The 19,204-nt window shown below is 39.4% G+C and overlaps 1 protein-coding gene across 4 annotated transcripts in view; it reads left to right on the forward strand.

Moving 5' to 3' along the window:
- jade3 (jade family PHD finger 3) overlaps positions 1 to 18,955 on the forward strand; it is a 52,150-nt gene extending 33,195 nt beyond the window's left edge. For 2 of the 4 annotated variants that reach the window (XM_043692315.1, XM_043692316.1), the window contains exons 8-14: positions 2,563 to 2,774; positions 6,674 to 6,841; positions 8,695 to 8,811; positions 10,471 to 10,947; positions 11,059 to 11,176; positions 14,560 to 15,448; positions 18,734 to 18,955. In XM_043692315.1, the coding sequence (XP_043548250.1) occupies positions 2,563 to 2,774; positions 6,674 to 6,841; positions 8,695 to 8,811; positions 10,471 to 10,947; positions 11,059 to 11,176; positions 14,560 to 15,448; positions 18,734 to 18,848 (2,096 nt within the window). In that variant the 3' untranslated portion in view covers positions 18,849 to 18,955. Of the gene's footprint in view, positions 1 to 2,562; positions 2,775 to 6,673; positions 6,842 to 8,694; positions 8,812 to 10,470; positions 10,948 to 11,058; positions 11,177 to 14,559; positions 17,877 to 18,733 lie in introns of those variants that run through there. The other 2 variants (XM_043692318.1, XM_043692317.1) reach the window with 2 other exon arrangements.
- Positions 18,956 to 19,204: the final 249 nt, after the last annotated feature.

The following is a 19,204-nucleotide window of genomic DNA, read 5'->3' on the forward strand; positions in this document are numbered from 1 at the left end:
ACTATAAACTATAATATCAAATGAATAACTATTTTTGAAATATAAAAGCGTTGCTCACTAATTTCATACGCTACTTGTGCTGAAATTAAACTTGCCCATAACATTAGCAGATGTTTTGTCTCTGTCTCAGCTTCATTACTTCTAGACTTGACTATTCCAACATTTTCCCCTGCTTGATTTCCCACAACCCATCCTTTGAGGTAATCCAATGCTCCGTTGTCTAAGTCTTAACTTGTACCCAGTCCTGTTCCTATGACTTGTGTTTACTGACCTACTTTGGCTTTCTGTCAAGTAATACTTTGATTTAACAATTTTCTTCCTTATTTCAAAGTCCTTTGAAGAATTTGTCCTCTTTTTCTCCGGCCCCACAAGCCTCCAAAGTAGCTGTGCTGCTTTAATTCTGTCCTCTTCGAAACCACAGCTGCCTAGACTCTAAGCTTTGGGATACCCTCTAGCTTCTCCCTCGCTTTTTTTCCCCTTTTTTTTCCCTTTTTTTTAAAAGGATGCTCACTATGACCCACCTCTTCAACTGAGTTTTTGCTCATCTGCCCTAATGTCACCTTCTGTGGCTCAGTGTAATCGTGTTTATAGTCCTGTTGTTAAGCGCTTTGAGACATTGTGTGATATTAAAGGTACTGTATAAAATTTCTTTCAACTGTAGTTTTGATTCCCTGTTTGGTTTAAAAAAATAATGAAACACCTGTGGGGCATTATCAATTTAAAACACAATTTGATAGTTGAACAGAACTTTATTTAACAAAACTGAAACTTGCTAAATTAAAATGTCTAGGCTAATAATACATCCCAGACCCTGCAGTCTCTAAAGGTCTTTACTCTGCTGGTGAGTACCACATGCTCTCTCCAGGGACAGCAGATATAACTGCGAAAGAGGGGCAGACAGTAAGGAATGACAAGTCCCTCTGCAGCCTGCTGCCTGCACCTGTTAATGGCCACCATGGCCAGGCCTACGAGCAGACCCATGAGAAGACCCTCCAACTTGACCGCCTTCTTTCTGCACCAGGTACCATCAGATCAGAAGCCTGCAGCTGAAGTGCAGCCAGAATTTAAGAAGCAGCCCCTTTTAAAACACTAAAAAAAGGCAGCAAATGGAAACATTCTATATGAAAAACTATTTCCTCCAGGCCACACAAATGCACTGTGTGAGTTTACTCAATCAGTGATTGCATGGGATTGCTGCTTGCAGCACCATCCACTCTAGATTCCCAGTGGAAAAGGTGTGGGCCCTTTGTATAGGACCCTCCATTCGGGATCTCTGCTGCCAGAGGACAAAATGTCAAACCAAGGCATATCCAAGCAGCAGACAAAGGTGAGGAAGTGGTGAGTGTGCAGGAATAGCTCATATAGAAAACTCATCCATGCCATTCTAAATTGCACAGGGTTTCCCTGATGTGGCTCAGATCAGGGTGCCACGTTCCGGGGAGGACCACTATGCAGGGCTCATGTCAAATTCAGGACGGACACAGGACACTTCATCCAAAAGCCGCTTGATTTCACATGCAGTGTAGGGGCTGAGTACCTCATCCATCATACTCTGGGTGGCTCAGGTTGTGAATCGGACGTTGACTGCCCCCACGGCAGCTGCAATGGCATCATCTAATGCATCCCTTACTCTGGTCAGCACAGCATCCCAAGTCCTCTCCTCTGTCATCCAGCAGAAACCACAATGGCAAAGGAACCAGTTCATGACCAGTTGCTGCCTGACGACAGCTGCCACTCTACAACAAGCAATTCCCCAAGAAGATCCAAAGGCATGTCCGCTGTGTGAATAGGAGCTGCATGTTGTTATTGAGGCTGCATACCTGACGGAAGAAATGTCATCAGGGCATCTTCGATGAGGCCTAATGTAAAGATATTGCTGCAGGGTCTGAAGGCAGAAAATTGCTATCTCGATGTGGAGGCACAGTCGCATCTGCTCCTCAGCACAGACCTACTGTAGCCTTTTGTCCTCGCTGGCTGAGTTTATTGTGAATGCCACCAGCAGGTGGAGTAAGGAGTGCATTCGTGTAAACAGTTGCAATGCAACATCACTGACCACGAACTGAACAGTACTCTTCCAAGATGTTTTGTTTATCTGTCAAGCATGAGTGTGTAATTTTGCTGCAACTAATTTTTTTCAGTAGTGTGGTTTGCAGCAAATCTAGAATAATGAAACTAATTTGATTGTTTATCGACTCCATTTTTGCTTCTAAAACTAATGATCATCAAATCAAGGTGAAGTAGCCTGTGCGTGCACCAGCACTGATGTCACTGCACATGGAATACATTGACATTAACCACACACTCTCAGACTAATTCTGAAGCCTGTCACGTTTAGCTGATGTCACCAGCCTTATCTGCAATATGCTGTGGCCATTTTGGCATTTGGAATAAAATTTCAGTTTTTATCTATGCATGCTGTCTGAGATTGTAGGACTTCAGAAAATTTAAACTTTAATAGGCGTAATATCTTAGTGGTTTCCTGTTGCTTGATGAATGGTACACAAAGATTCATCTAAACAACATTAAAATCAATACTTTCCTTTTAAAATTGCTTTAATTTAGGATGTGGTTTGATCCACGAATGCACAATGGAGAAAACTATAGAAGCACTGGAGCGTCACTGCTATGAAAACATGAACCATGCCATTGAGACTGAGGAAGGGCTGGGAATTGAGTATGATGAAGATGTTATCTGTGATGTATGTCGTTCCCCTGATAGTGAAGAGGGCAATGAGATGGTCTTCTGTGATCGGTGTAATATCTGTGTCCATCAAGTAAGTTAAAATGTTAATTATACAAACAATTTACTAAATCAAAAGTTACGATATTCTCCATTTGATGTTTTGGTTACCTTTTATTGCAGAATTACAAAGTTGCAACCATCTGCAGTGTTTGGGACTTTGCAGTATATACATTACCGTGAAACACATCTAAGTTTTCTCACTTACATAGGTTCTATTTCGTCTGTGGATTTCTGATTTCTGTTTGATCACTGGTAGCTAAGTGGCATTGGTTAAGTGGTGTGTTGGAGTTAATGAGATTGCATTCTTGAATGAGCAAAGGTGATCTCTATTCCATATGAAAATGGGTGATGGATAGGGAAGCTGATCCATTTAAGTAAGCTAAATTAAATGTAATTGTTTTCAGGTTTTGTAGTTAGAATTCAAGGAATGGATCTATAAATTCTTTTTTGATTTTAATTTAGTTATTGGGTAGTGAGCATTGCTGACAAGACCAGCTCATAAATATTCATAGCTAGTTACCCTGACAGTCTTAAATGGTATATTTTCAAAACTGCATTTCGAAGAGCAGTTTAAGAAGTAATAACATTTAATGGGGGACTGGAGTTGTGAATATGCAGAGTAGTTGAAGATAGTTGTTTTATCTTTCCTAAAGTCTGATTTCTTTGTGACCTTTCATCCAAATCTTTCATTCACAGACTCCAAACTCTCAAACTACCAAAGTTCCAGGCATTGTTATTGATCTCTGAATTACAAGCTTAGTAGAATAGCCGCATTATCATACCCATATTTTTCAAATCTCAAATAATAATCATAAGGAGTCAGGCATTAATTGCCAAAATTTTAAAGTCAAATAGACTTCTGACCTTGCTTTCCACTGACTAGCGGGATACTACAGGCTCCGCAAGCTCTTCTTTCTATTTTGTTTAAATTTACGAATTAAAAGTTTATCTCAATATTGCAATCTCTGAACTTGTAGAATGGTAAGGTCCTAAAGAGTGTTGCTGAACAAAGAGACCTTGGAGTGCAGGTTCATAGCTCCTTGAAAGTGGAGTCGCAGGTAGACAGGATAGTGAAGAAGGCATTTGGTATGCTTTCCTTTATTGGTCAGAGTATAGAGTACAGGAGATGGGAGGTCATGTTGCGGCTGTACAGAACATTGGTTCGGCCACTGTTGGAATATTGCGTGCAATTCTGGTCTCCTTCCTATCGGAAATATATTGTGAAACTTGAAAGGGTTCAGAAAAGATTTACAAGGATGTTGCCAGGGTTGGAGGATCTGAGCTACGGGGAGAGGCTGAACAGGCTGGGGCTGTTTTCCCTGGAGCGTTGGAGGCTGAGGGGAGACCTTAGAGAGGTTTACAAAATTGAGGGGCATGGATGGGGTAAATAGGCAAAGTCTTTTCCCTGGGGTCGGGGAGTCCAGAACTAGAGGGCATAGGTTTAGGATGAGAGGGAAAAGATATAAAAGAGACTTAAGGGGCAACTTTTTCACGCAGAGGGTGGTATGTGTATGGAATGAGCTGCCAGAGGAACTGGTGGAGGCTGGTGCAATTGCAACATTTAAGAGGCATTTGGGTGGGTATATGAAGAGGAAGGGTTTGGAGGGATAAGGGCCGGGTGATGGCAGGTGGGACTAGATTGGGTTGGGATATCTGGTCGGCATGGATGGGTTGGACCGAAGGGTCTGTTTCCATGCTGTACATCTCTTGTCTATGATCTGTATTTTCCCTGAGCTTACAGAAGTTTCTTTTGTTGAGTTCAGTAACCTCGAGGGCTGAAGGGCCTGTACTGCGCTGTAATGTTAAATTTAAATGGTCACCTTTTTACAGTTCCTTTGCCAATAAATTTCAAAAGCTAGTTTTGTGAAATGAATATTAGCAGAAGCAAAAAGAATTGCCAACATACTATGACTGAACTCAAAACTATTGAAAGTGTAACATCCAAGTCTGATCCTGTAAAGTCCTGTGTGACAACTTCTTTAAAAGTGTTTACTGAAATTTTAATGCTTAGCCTTTTTTTTCCTCTCTAACTGGTATAGACTTGGTGGCAAATGTTTCAAATGGGGGTATAGTTCGGTACTTTTGCTAGATGATGAATCAATGAAAACTGGATGCACAAGAAAGATTTGGAGGTGGACAGAATTGTGGAGTTATGTCGGGCTGGTGGAAATAGGGAAGTCCCAGGTCACTAGTAGGCTTTGAAGATGAGGTTAAAAATTGTTTAAAATTGATGCTAACTGATATTATGTGCAGGTTAGGATTATTTAATGATCTTTTATTTGGGGTTCATATGTTTGGTCCTGATGAAGGGCTCTTGCCCGAAACATCGATTCTCCTGTTCCTCAGATACTGGGTAACCTGCTGTGCTTTTTCAGCACCCCACTCTCAATTCTGATCTCCAGCATCTGCAGTTCTCACTTACTCCTGTTTGGTATGTTTGTTCATCTTAGCCTCTTGAGAGGAAACCATTTATAGATGTTTTTATTCATTCATGGGAGACTCACTGGCAAGATTAATCATAATTGCTGTTGAGAAGGTGTTGTTTTTAATTTGTTTATGACGTGTGTTGCTGGATAAGCCAGCGCATATTGCACATACATCATTGCCCTGGAGAAGGTAGTGATGAGATAGCACCTTGAACTGTTGCAGTGTTTGAATGTAGGGACACCCACAGAAGCAGATTAAGAATTAAGAAGCAGATTCCAAGATTTTAATCCAGTAACAGTAAAGAAATTAGGGCATATGTCTCACCCATGATGCTCTATGTCTTAAAGGGGAACTTGAGTGGTGGTTTCATTGCTATGGTGTGTTTTATAGTACACAGCTCAAACAGATCCTTCGATCCAGCGTGTCCACACTGACCAGATATCTAAACTGATCTGGTCCCATTTGGCCCATATTCTTCTCAACCCTTCCCGTTTATATACCCATCCAGATGCTTTTTTAAAATGTTGTAATTGTACCAGCCTCAACCACTTGCTCTGGCAGCTTGTTCCATACACACACCACCCTCTCCATGAAAAATTTGCCCTTCAAGTCTCTTTTTTTAAATCTTTCCTCTCTCATCTTAAACCTAGTTTTGGACTTGCCTACCCGAGGAAAAAGACTGACTTTTCACCCTATTCATGCCCCTCTCAGTTTTATAAACCTCTATAAAGTCACCCCTCTGCTTTCAATGCTTGATAGGTGAAAAAAAGCTCCAGTCTATTCATCCTCTCCCTATTACTGGAATCCTCCAATTCTGGCCACATCTTTGTAAATTTTTTCTGAACTTTTTCAAGTTCAGCAACATCTATGCTATAGCATCTATGCCTTGCTGGCCTTTATTCTCTTGCGAGTTACTCTTCGGTCGTTAATGTACTTGTAGAATCTCTTTGGATTCTCCTTAACCACACTTGCCAAAAATATCTCATGTACCCTTTTTTTGCCCTCCATGATTTCCCTCTTAAGTATACTTCTACTTCCTTTTGTACTTCTCAGGGATTCACTCAATCCCAGTTGTCTATATCTGACACATCTCCTTTTTCTTGACCAGAGCCCTAATTCCTTTAGTTGTCCTACATTTGCTGCACCTACAGGCCTTGCCCTTCGCACTAACAGGAACATACTGTCTCTGAACTCTTGTTACCTCCTTTTTAAAGACCTCTCACTTCCCAACTATCCCTTCACCTGCAAATAACCTCTCAATCAACTTGTGAAAGTTCTTGCCTAATACTGTCAAAATTGGCCTTACCCCAGTTTAAACTTCAGTTTCTAGATCAGGTCTATCCTTTTCCATAACTATATATTTTTTAATTGTTTTGAATATTTTGTGCCTTTGACATCAGGTATTGATGTGGATCGATCTTGAATCACAAATATGAACATTACCACTTGTTCGTTGAATTTTGTTGATCAATATATATTCTTCCAAATTTCTTTTGCATTCAGGCATGTTATGGGATATTGAAAGTGCCTGAAGGTAGCTGGCTGTGTCGCACTTGTGTACTTGGAATTTATCCTCAGTGTCTTCTGTGTCCAAAGCAAGGTGGAGCAATGAAAGCTACACGTGCTGGGACCAACTGGGCACACGTAAGCTGTGCTTTGTGGATACCTGAGGTAAAAAGTGCACTTATGGATTTGTTTTTTTTTTCAGAAATCTATCCTTAAGTCCTTTTTTTTCTTTGCCTTATGTACTTGCACAGTGAAAACAATACTGCAGCTTAATCTTGGGTTTTTGGCATTTTAAGATACAGCAGAATGTTTGGTAAGCTATAGAAGACTTCAGGACTAATATTGACTAATTGAATCTGATCTCAAACCAACTAACATGTTGAATTTTTAGAAATGTAAACACGACTTTATTTTCACATTAAATCTATATTTGATTGAAGAAGGATTTTAAATAATGCATTTTGGCCTTTTAGCCTTACCTGAATTCAAATGTCTGTTGCAGTCCTTGCAAGGTGTTTTGTATATTGTGTTCGTTCTGTTGGCTTTGCATACGGGGTCTTTTTAAATTCGTCAGTAGTTGTTTCAGTGTAGTAGTAGGTTTGTGGGCTGCTTGATGCCTAAGGGCCAAAGTACTCTGAGGGTCATCTCTGAAATTTCTTTGTATGGTAGGGTGACTAGTGTTTCTGGGCATGTTATGCCTTCCTGTTTAGTTCTGTTATGCAGGAATCAGTGGACTGCACTTATGTCAGGGTGGTTGTGTCAGGACACTATTCAAACAAGCCATAACATACTGCAGCATCCCAGAACTATGAGCGGCCAAGGATAAACACCTATACAATGTATTCAGGAACAATGGTTACCCAGTGAGTGCAGTCTGCCGATTTCCTGTACAATGGACCTAAACCGGAAGACACAACACACCCAGAGATCCTAGTCACCCGATCATACGTCAAAGACATTTCAGAGATGACCAGCAGACTACTCCAGTCTTTAGGCATCATGGTGGCCCACAAGCCTAACACACTAAATAACAACTGATGAATTTAAAGGACCCCCTACCAATAGCCAGCAGGCTGAACATAATATACAAAATACCCTGCAAGGTCTGCAACAAACATTACATTGGATAAACCAGCAGGAAGGTAGCCACCAAAAGACATGACCAACTATCACTGGTACCCATTCACAGATGAAGAGGGACACTGGTTTGACTGGGGCAAGCTAAACAAAGACACGTGCAGGAATTCCTAGAGACCTGGCATTCAAACCAGAACTCTATTAACAAACATGTTTGGATACCATTAACCAACCTCTCAGAAACTGAAGCGGAAATGATATCACCCAGCACAACAAACCAAGACACAAACCAAGAAAACAGGATAGAACATCAAAGCTTCACCAGAGGCTCACTGATGTTACCCTGTATGGTGACGAAACGTCTGCAAACAAACCCACCAGTTCAGTGAGCAAACCGATAATCTGATCCACAACTTGAGCTACAAATCTTCTCCAAGATCTCAAAGACTTGGTTGTGTTTTGAGGGTTGAGATTAATTAATTGAGTTCAATTCACACAATATAGTAATTCTGCTGTGGAAACAAAAACATTACAAGCCAACAAGTGTTTGTTTATTGTTCAGCTTTGACAAAATATCTTGGAATTTTGGCAACAAGTGTCCACTGAATAAAATTAAATATTAGAATTATCTCTCCACAGCAAAATTATTTTCATCGAAGTTTAGGTTTTAAAACATTTTTATGGCTATTGACCCCAAATTCTATTTTTGAGAATTCCCACTCAAAATAGTGGTTGTTAGAAAAGTGTAATTATTGAGGACCCTGCTGACAATTGGTCTGAATGCATACCACTTTCTGAAAAAGATCAAATAGCTTCTTTCAAAATGCAGCAAACCTACTGGAGCTGCCCATAAATTGAGTCTAATCAGAATTAAATTTTTGACTTTTTTTATTTGCACCTTTGGGGAAATGCTCTAACAGTATATTTATATGTAATCCCAGGTCAGCATTGCCTGCCCTGAAAGAATGGAACCAATTACAAAGGTGTCTCACATTCCACCAAGCCGATGGTCATTAGTCTGCAGCCTTTGCAAATTAAAGACTGGTGCCTGCATTCAGGTATGCCTTTCCTGTGAAATTTAGGTTAAGGGCTTGATAAATAGTTATGTTGCATTCTTTCTTTCTAAATGGAAAGAGGCTAATGGTCCTCTATATTTTTCGTATGTACATATTCTACCCACTCTGCTGTTGATCCTGACCGCTTTGATAAAGTATCTTTTGCTGAATTTCCAGAAATTAACTAAGGATTTGTATCAGGGAACTGATCATATGTTATTGCCAAAATGTAGTCCAGTATGTTCTCCGTTAAATAGTGACTCCAGGTAAGTGATTTATTTATAAAGGCAAGTGGCACAGAAATTGCTTACGAGCAGGACCCTGGATTCCATATGGTTAGCTGCTCTTTGCAGTTGTAATTAATTCCCTGTTTAGAAATCATTAAATTGGTTTCATTGTAACCCTCTATTATACTTTTTTTTAAACAAGCTCTGTAATATCAGTGACAAGTATTGATTTAGCACCACAAATTGAAAGCTATTTTTCTTTCACTGGCAAGTCCAGCATTTGTTGCTTGTCCCTAGTTGCACTTGTTAGGCCATTCACAGGTAGTTGAGAGTCGGTCACATTGCTGTGGATCTGAAGTAACTGTAAATTAGACCAGGTAGAAACCGACTTCCTTTCCTAAAAGGCAATAATGAGCCAAATGGTTTTTAAACAATCATTTACTAATACAATGAAGCTAGGTTTGAATTCTAGATTTTATTAATCAAGTTTAAATTCTACCAGCTGCAATGATCAGATTTGAGCTCCCATCCCAGATTATTTGGTCTGGGCCTCCAGATTATAAGATCAGTGACACTGCCACTGTACCACAAGCTTCCTGTACTGTGTATTCAGTGGACAAACCTTTTTTTTGCACCCAAGATCTCTGGCAGTTAAATTAATGAACACTTTTGCCATTTCTACTGTTGACAGTTGTCATGGTCATTTAGCTTTGTATTCCTGAGTTTAAATTCCACCAACTGTTCTGGTGGGATTTGAACCTATACTACACCTTTCATCACCACCACAATGTTAGCTTGTGTCGTTTTAGGTTTGTGACATTACCACTTCATTGTCTCCCAATAAAAGCGATGTTCTGCAGCAAAATTACATATAAACTGGTCAGGATCTTTTGGTATAGAGAGGCGAAAGCAACACATTTTACTTTCACCGTGACAATCCTGTTCCTTTCATAAAGCTGTTGCAGTAGTACAAGTGATTCTACTAGTTTCATGTGGGCTAAATTTTCCCCATTATTGCAATGGGATTTGAAGACGTGGGTGATTAAAGTCCAAAATACTGACACGTGGTTCTAACCTTTTTTAAATATGAGTGTTTGAATCTTTCTTTGTTAGCAGATTCCTTTCAGATTTAGAACAATGCCTGTATTTCTTTTCATAATTCAGGAATTTTCTAATTGTGCGATTGATTGTAATCTTAAAGCGCCTTTTCATGGATAAAAATGTTTAGAGTTAAAATGTACAATTGAGAAAATGTAAAAACTGTTGTGGATAAATGCTTTTATATACTGGAGTCTGTATGTGTATTGTGAATGCTATGACAACTGGCTGAATAACAGTCTCCTGTGCTGTAACCACTCTGATTCAAACTGTTTAACACTAGCTCTTGGAATGTATAATTTTAATTAATCTTTTGTACTCTCCTATTAATCCTCAGTGTTCAGTAAAGAGCTGCATCACAGCCTTTCATGTAACTTGTGCTTTTGAGCATAGTCTGGAGATGAAGACTATCTTGGATGATGGTGATGAGGTAAAGTTCAAGTCTTACTGTCTCAAGCACAGCAAAAATAGACAGAACCAAGAAGGTGACTCTGAACAAAATGCAAAAATACATGAGCAGAAACAGAAACAGACTGAAACAGAGAAGAAAGGTTTGCGTGCACAGAAGCTTCAGGAGCTAGAAGAAGAATTTTACACTTTGGTAAAGGTTGCTGATGTGGCTAGTGAACTGCATCTCTCTGAGCAGGTGGTAGAATATATTTTTGAGTACTGGAAGCTAAAGAGAAAAAGTAATTTCAGTAAACCGCTGTTGCCTCCAAAGGAAGGTGAAGAAAATTGTTTGAGTCAACACAAGGAGGATCAGATCCATTCCAGAATGAAGATGTTCATGCATCTACGCCAAGACTTAGAAAGGGTTTGTGTTTTTTTTTTGTTTCCTATCTCTATTATAATAAAGCAGTAAGTTGTGGGTTACAAATAACTTGGAAAGAACGCTAATAATTGAAATGCTGCTCATTCTTTTCAGGTGAGGAACCTTTGCTACATGGTGAGCAGAAGAGAGAAATTGAAGTTGTCACAGAGTAAAGTGCAAGAGCAACTTTTCAATTTGCATATCCAATTGATGAATCAGCAAATTGCTGCTGGTAAGTTGTACACTTGCATTTATTTCCTGTGCATTTAGTTTCTATTCTGCTGACCCTTGTAATATTAAAGTGTTGCTGAATTGGATGGGTTTACTTTCCATTCACCGAATGAAGGCGCCACTGGCTAAGCCAGCATTTATGGCCCATCCCTAACTGCCTACAGGGTATCCACAATACTGTGAATCAGAAATCGCATGTAAGCAAGACCAGATAAGGATGACAGTTTCCTTCCCTCCAAGGATATTAGTAAACCAAATGGCTTTTTTTTTCTATCAATCAATACTGGACTTTCATCATTAAACTGTTAATTTCAGAATTTTACTTGAATCCAAATTCCGCCCTCTGCCAAAACTGATTTGAACCTGGGTCCCCAAATCGTTACCAGGGTTTCTGGATTAATGGTCTTGCAATCATATGATTGGGCATGTGCCTTCCGTTAACCTACACTTATGGGCTGGGGATTCCTTAAACCTTGTTATTTTGAATGTTATAACAGTATCAGAAAAAAAAGCAGATGCTTTTCAAAAAGGAGGAGTCAGATCGATAGCTCTTGAGAAGGATTGAAGCATATTGAGATAGAAGTAACACTGCTTGATGAGGAAGAAAGTTCCTTAAGTTAGGGACTGTACTTAGTCTCTCATTATACTGATTTGAGAATATATGACTTATCGTTTCATTGTCACTGGGTTAAAATCTTGATGCTTCCTGTTCAGCAACATCTAGCAACAGGCAGCTGCGGTTTGAGAAATGCTGGCCACTATCTTTTTTTAGTGAAAAGTCGAAATGGATGATGTCAGCCTTGTGATGAAAGTAGGAGTTCATGATATTAATACTAAGACCCTGGGTAGAGTAGATCATTATTGTGACAGACCAAGTAATGTTTTCTCTCTCAAGAATTTTGCCTTTTGTAGTCATAGATTCACACAGGACAGAAGCAGACCCTTTAGTCCCACTTGTCCACGCTGACCAAACATCCTAATCTGATTAGTCCCATTTGCCAGCATTTGGCCCCTATCCCTCTAAACCCTATCCAATCATGTAACTATCCAGATGCCTTTTAAATGTTATAATCTTAAATGCCTTTGCCACTTCCTCTGGCAGCTCCATCTAAACACACCACTCTCTGCACGAAACAGTTACACCTCCATTCCTTTTTAAATTATTCCCAACTCACTTTAAACCTATGCCATCTATTTTTGGACTCTCCTAACTTAGGGAAAAGACCTTGGGTATTCATCCTATCCATGCCCCTCATGATTTTATAAATCTCTATAAGGTCACCCCTCAGCCTTTGACACTCCAGGGAAAATAGCTCCAGCCTATTCAGTCGCTTGCTATAACTCAAACCCTGCAGTCCCAGCAATATCCTTGTACATCTTTTCTGCATCCTCTTGATTTAACAACATTTTTTGATTCACTGACAGTGTCCTCAAATTTCCTTAATCTACATTATAACTTCAATTCATTTATATTCAACTTTGAGTTAACTTTTTCTTTTCCTTTAGATTTCTTTTCAAATATTTGAATTCCTGAATTTCCTTCATAAAGCTTTCCCTTGTGTATTCATTATGCTTATCATCCCTTGTTCTTACATGTTTAAGAATCTATTCTTGTCACAATTTTGACAGCAACTTGTACACCATATGCTATTGTTCCTGAAATACTTAAGCCTGTTCTAGAGTCTGAAGTTGGTTAATCTTGCATGTCTACAGTCAGTAACACATTGGATTCAAATGTCACATTAACATTTTTTTTCTCCCAATTTCAAATTTTTATTGTCTACATATGAACAAGAAGTAAGAGTAGCCATTCTGCCCCTCAACTCTGATCCACGACAAGATCGAATCATTGATACCACAACTGATCTGACTGAAACCTCAAATCTACATTTCACCTGCCCTGAACCTTTCAACTCCTTGCTGCTTGTGCAGCACCTTGGCAAAGAGGGTTTTACAACAAGGCTGATTTCCTCTTATGGGTTTACACAGTTTAGATAGAGTCATCCTTCCCTGCAATCAATTTTTCCCCTTTGTTTTTTAGCACAAGTTAATCTGACCTTACCTTGTGGTTCCTAACTTTTTGCTGCATAAGGAAGTGCTTCCTCATTATCTTTTTGGTTCTTTTACTATTTACCCTTTTTTAAATTGTATCCTCTGGTTCTCAGCCCTTCTGCAAATTCAAATTGTTTTCCCAAGTACTCAGTCCAAACCCCTCATGATAAAGCTTTTCAAAATCACCCCACCCTTCCCTCAATTATCTACTGCATTTGATCTAGCAGCTGGACTTTTCTAATCCTTCTTTATCAATTCTTCGCTAATTCAGATAAATTTCCATCTCTTTGCACCTATACTTTCAGACATCTTGCTTGACAAAGATATGTGAAAATTATTCTTTTATTACCTCAGCCATGCCCTCTGCTTTCGTCAGTAAAGAACCATTTTGGTTCCTAATAAGCCAGATTTCTCCTTTTTACCTGCCTTTTTTTCACTACGTATATGCCTAGAGATTCCTTTGTACCTAAGTTGCCTGTCCTAATAATTGGAGTCTATAGAATATGCTCTGTATTGTAGTATTTCTTGGCTCAAGCCAAATAAGATTCTTCCGTGACTGCTGATATCCTTGTACTATTCTCTTTTGACATAGATCATGATAGAAGATCATAGAATCCCTACAGTGTGGAAACAGGCCACTTTGGTCCACCAAATCCACACTGACCCTCCGAAGAGTAACCCACCCAGACCCATTCTCCTACCGTATTACTCTACATTCACCCCTGCCTAATGTGCCTAACCTACCCATCCCTGAACACTATGGGCAATTTAGCATGGCTGATTCACCCTACCTGCACATCTTTGCATTATGGGAGGAAGTCGACGCAGACATGGGGAGAATGTGCAAACTCCACGCAGACAGTCACCGGAGGCTGGAATTGACCCCCCCACTCTGGCGCTGCGGCAGCAGTGCTAACCACTGAGCCATCGTGCTGTTACTCCATTTTTCCTTATTCCTCAACATCTTGATCTGGTGCTGCTTTTTTGTGTTTGTGAACTAAGTCTCTCTTTCCACCACATGTTTCCACTTGACTATCTATAGTTGTAACTCATTAACCTTATTTGTCATGTTACAATTGTGAATATGCACAGCAAAAGCAACTTTGACTTCACTGAATTCACTCTTAACTGTATGTATTTTTAAGGCACAACTATTTCTCATTCACCTGCTTGTTCTCTTGCAATTCTTTGTAACTTATTCACACACACACACACACACACACACACACACACACACACCCATCTCCCTTTTCCAAGTTACTTGAAATTTTGGGATTGAGGGGAAAGGGGAGTGCATTTGCTATTTGAGCTTACACCTTTTCTCTTTTTAAGGGCTTCCTTTGACCTTACCGCGAGAAGGACTGATGTTCCATGACCCTCCAAGAATCACAATAAAACTAAAAACAGCTACAAAACCCTCGCAAAGTGTCAACAGTGATGCGACCACTACTGCCAATGGTCCACTGTCCCTAAACATTGATGGCAGTTTGTACAGTAAAAACAATTTGGCAACGCCACAAGGCTCACGAACTAGTGAAAAAAAGTTACAGTCCAATCACTGGCTGAAACCTGATGACAGAAGCAATGGACTGTTGCTGACTGGTAGTCGCCATAAGCAGAACGTTCAAGCAGGTAGCTCACTGCTATCCCCCGAATGTCACGTGCAGCAGACATCTGGCAAGCCATCCACGCTTCACATAACACTACGTGGACAATCAGCTGATGCCAATGGAAAGATGCGAGACAACAATAATCCAGGGTTACTTAAATCAAATGGCCTAAGGGGAAGGTCAGGCATTATTATTCAGAGAGACTGTTCCAGTCAAACCTCCTATGACAAAGTGGCAACTCTTAAAAATCATTTTGCCAACCAGGGCACTTTCAGAAAATCAAAGTTGGGGGAATTTGGTCAGCCTTGCAAGGACCGATTGGATGGTTTAGTGAGGACTTCACAAGACTTTCAAAACTGTGAAAAGCCTTTAAAAAGGGGGTCAGCCAAAGATCGCCTGTGGAGTAAGCAGCTTTCTGAGCACCAGACAACGGCAGCGTACCAGGATAATGATGGCTACTGCCCTGATGTTGAATTGAGTGACTCTGAGACTGAAACTGACATTCGGCAAGAAAGGAGCAGGCTACGGAAAAGAAATTCTGAAGAAAATCCGAACCAAGACTATGGGAGAGATTCCCGGTCACGGCAACACAACAAGGACAGCAGAACTAGGTTAAACATGCTTTGTCACATTAATTCAGTACAGAGGTGATCAATACTTGAATGACTGAGGACATTGTGCTAAATGTAATTGAGCCAATATTAGTCCTTTTTTTATATATATATATATATATATATATATATATAGCTCTGTATGGGCAGCAATATTTGAATTTGCTGTAGATTACACTCCAGAATGATCTGCCCCATGAATAGAGATGAATAACAAGTGTATTTCTATCAATGTTTTTAAAGATGCAAGTTTTACTTTAAATGCCTTAAGGTGGTCTTGGGGCATGATAACAATTGAACTATTAAGGAACATTTTAATTGTTTTCCTGGTGACTGGCGTTGTTTTATTATTGCAGCATGTTCTTGGACACATCCAGCTGCACTGAAAGTTTCTTTTTGTTAATCTTGTGGGGGGTGGGAACATATTAACTACTAATTGCCTCCAAAAAAGTAGAAGTTTTCCCAGACTGTAATCACCTTAGCTTGGTGTTTTATAATTGCGAAACTCATAGAAAGTATGTGTACTCCATGAAAAGTTTGCATTGCTGCCAATTTTTTTAAAAAAAAATTATTGTTCTGTCTAGGTGTATTGTTGCCCATCATCTAGGCCACTGATTTTTGAACTTAAAGTCGCAATGCGATTCTTCTTTCTCCACCCCCCTCCCCCCGGCCGCCACCGACCTCCCAGCTTATCCATGCCTCTTCCTACTATCATTTTCCCCTCCCCAGAACGAATCACCTTGTGTGGTCCGCAGTGACCTCAGCTCTTTCCAGTTACAGCCAATTACAAATTTCAGTTTCTCAATGTATAGCAGAATCTCATGTTCTACTTAAAATACTCAGTTAGATTTTCATAGCTGATTGTTTTAGACTAACATAGTAGTTGCAGTGAACTGCTGTCTAGTCCAGGAAACTAGGGAGGGAAAATGAGGAGAATGTGAAAACTTAATTTATTTTGCTAAGGAGAGGAAGCACTTGATTTTTTTTATATTACAACATACACAGGTTTAGAGTGTCTTTATATTGGAGAAGATTAAGTGATGCGTCGATGCCACATCTGACCTAATATCCAAAGGTCAATCCATACAATTCCTGCTGCCATACTTCAAGTTAACTAAATGGAAAATTACCTCACATTTGCGGCTTTTCATAATTTTTTTCAATGTGAGTCCTATTAGTCATTAGTGTTATGTTTTGTTAATGTTTGCAGCTATTTGTTTAATGTCATTGTACTTTATTTCTAGTTTTTCTAATGTTACAACAAAGAATATAGTTTGCCTCAGTTATTCGTTTAAATGTAAACAGGGAAGACCAAGATTTGCCACTGTCCAGTTCTTCTATCAGTATTTGTATTTGACCCACGCAACCAAAAGTTTGAAGTTTTACCAAAAAAGTACATGAGAAAGCATGATAGTAAGTAAGTGTAATATTCTTTATTACTGATGCTAGAAAATACTAACTTAGTTCTACTGTTTTAAGCACTAAAATAGTGAATTTGCACAAGGCATTATATAATCCAGAATAGTTTAAATGCACCCACCCACCTATTGCAATGTGTTGTAAAATATGTTTCTAGTTTGAAAAAGATAATTCAAGCCACAAGTTTCATCCTATTCATGTTCTATTCAAGCACCAAACATTTGTTTTGCTGTTTGTCTCTTCTAGACATCTCTTCTGGGTGTATGGAACTTTGCGAAATGGGGTGCAGGGTTACTAATGTCTCTCAAAAAAATCCTTCCTCCATCTTGACCTTGAGATTTCTGACAAACATCACCCCAGCAACTTTTCCCCTCTCCTTCTGCCATTGACCCCTGCCCCCCAGTCCTTTATTCCTGTTAGATATTTGTTCAGTTTAATGTTCTGTAATTTCTTTCAAAGTTTTATAGTTGTACTTTCATTTTTGGCATTTCATGGGACAAAGGGAAGCAATAGTTCCCTTTTATAAATAGCGGGTTTTAGGTGCTCTGAGCAGCAGAAGCCATCGTGTAACTTTTGCTCCCTCTGCCTCTGGTGAATAATATGCATGAAATGTTTTGTGGTGCTACCAGAACAGATTCTGCTGCAAATTAACACCATAAAGCTCTTGGTGTTGTTTCTTGCCTTGGGTTGAGGCATTTTTTTTATTTTTGAGGAAAACTTTGCATCCTTCTTTAGAAGTGAAGGATAGCCTAAAATGATGTTGTTTTAAAACACATCATTCGGAGTAATGGGAGAAAGGAAAGAAAACGGGCTTGTCCTTAAGACATGTATGATAGTTCATGTGTTCAGATACACTGATAATCGTCTTTAAGTATGAATCTTTGTTTCCTAAATTGTGTTTGTATTTTCAGTTGTTTTATATATTGAAACTTCTGGAGTTTTGTCACTGACATTTTCCAGAGCATCCTCTTTTACAGGTAGTTTTCTGATTAAAAAAGATTAGATAAAATGTTCTTGTAATTATTTATTTGAGGTATTTGTTCTAACTGCATTATAATTCTTGGACACAAGACCTGAAAGAGCAGTTGAAATAAAGCTAACATTAAGCTAATGGTCTTCAGAGCAGCAGTATTATCTACCCTTTAGTGTGCATAGGAGACATAGACAATGCACAGCAGACGTCTTGAACCCCTAGAAAAATATCACCAGCAACACCTCTGCTAAATCCAATATCAGCATGTTTCAAGCTGATTATCCTCAGCATTGAGGCAATGGTTACTGACAAATCACTTTTCGTGTGGGTGACATAATTTGCATGCCTGACGGTAGACTTCCTAAACAAGCTTTTTACTTAGGAGTCTGTCAGAGTAACTTGTTACCCATAGGCCAGATTAAAAAAAGCTGCAGTGTGTCCTCTTATTTCCACCCCCTCCAATACAAAAAGCGAATAATATCCCCACCAACTCATGCAACTTGCCCAAGATAATCTAAACTGAGGAATAAACATCAACAAAGGTGCCAACTATCCTGAGCATCTCAAGACAGGCCCAGGTCCAAAATTAGTGAAAGGAGCATTGAAAAATCTGAGCATCCACCCTGTTGGATCATAAAACACTACTTGCTCTACATGGCAGAGTATACAGATGCAGCATTTGACCATCTAGTTACCTACGGTTGAAGAAAGTAATGATTTCTCTCAAAGGACTACTGAAAAAGATAATCTTTTAGTATTAGGAGATTAGAGAATAGCTATTTATTTTGCAATAGTTTTAAAGTATTCTATAGCACCCACTTGGTTTAATGGTTTGGCAAATGGCCTGAAATCGAGTCAACAAATGGTGAAGATCTTTGCAATGTCATTGACAGGTGCAGCAAATCAAGAAATGTGAATGGGATGCTGCTGTTTATATCTAGAGGACTGCAGGATAAGGATGCAGAGGTTATGCAAAACCCTGGTTATACCCCACTTGGAGTACTGTGAGCAGATCTGGGCACCACACCTTCAAAAGGACATATTGGAGGGAATACAATGTAGGTTTACAAAAATGCTGGCTGAACATCAGACATTAAAATATAAAGAGAGATTATACAAATTAAGCCTTTTTCTTTAGAATTTAGAAGACGTTGGGTGATCTGATCAAAGTCTTCAAGATATTAACAGGAACAGACAGGATAGGTAATGTTAATGCATTTCCATTGGTTGGAAATTCTAGAACTGGGAATATCGACTGAGAATTGGGGTCAGACCATTGAGCAGAGACATTTGGAATTACATTCATACATGAGGGTCATAGATGTTTGGAACTCTTCCACAAACAGCAGTTGATACTGGATCAG

This window comes from Chiloscyllium plagiosum, chromosome 6 (assembly GCF_004010195.1).
Source record: "Chiloscyllium plagiosum isolate BGI_BamShark_2017 chromosome 6, ASM401019v2, whole genome shotgun sequence".
Lineage (NCBI taxonomy): Eukaryota > Metazoa > Chordata > Chondrichthyes > Orectolobiformes > Hemiscylliidae > Chiloscyllium > Chiloscyllium plagiosum.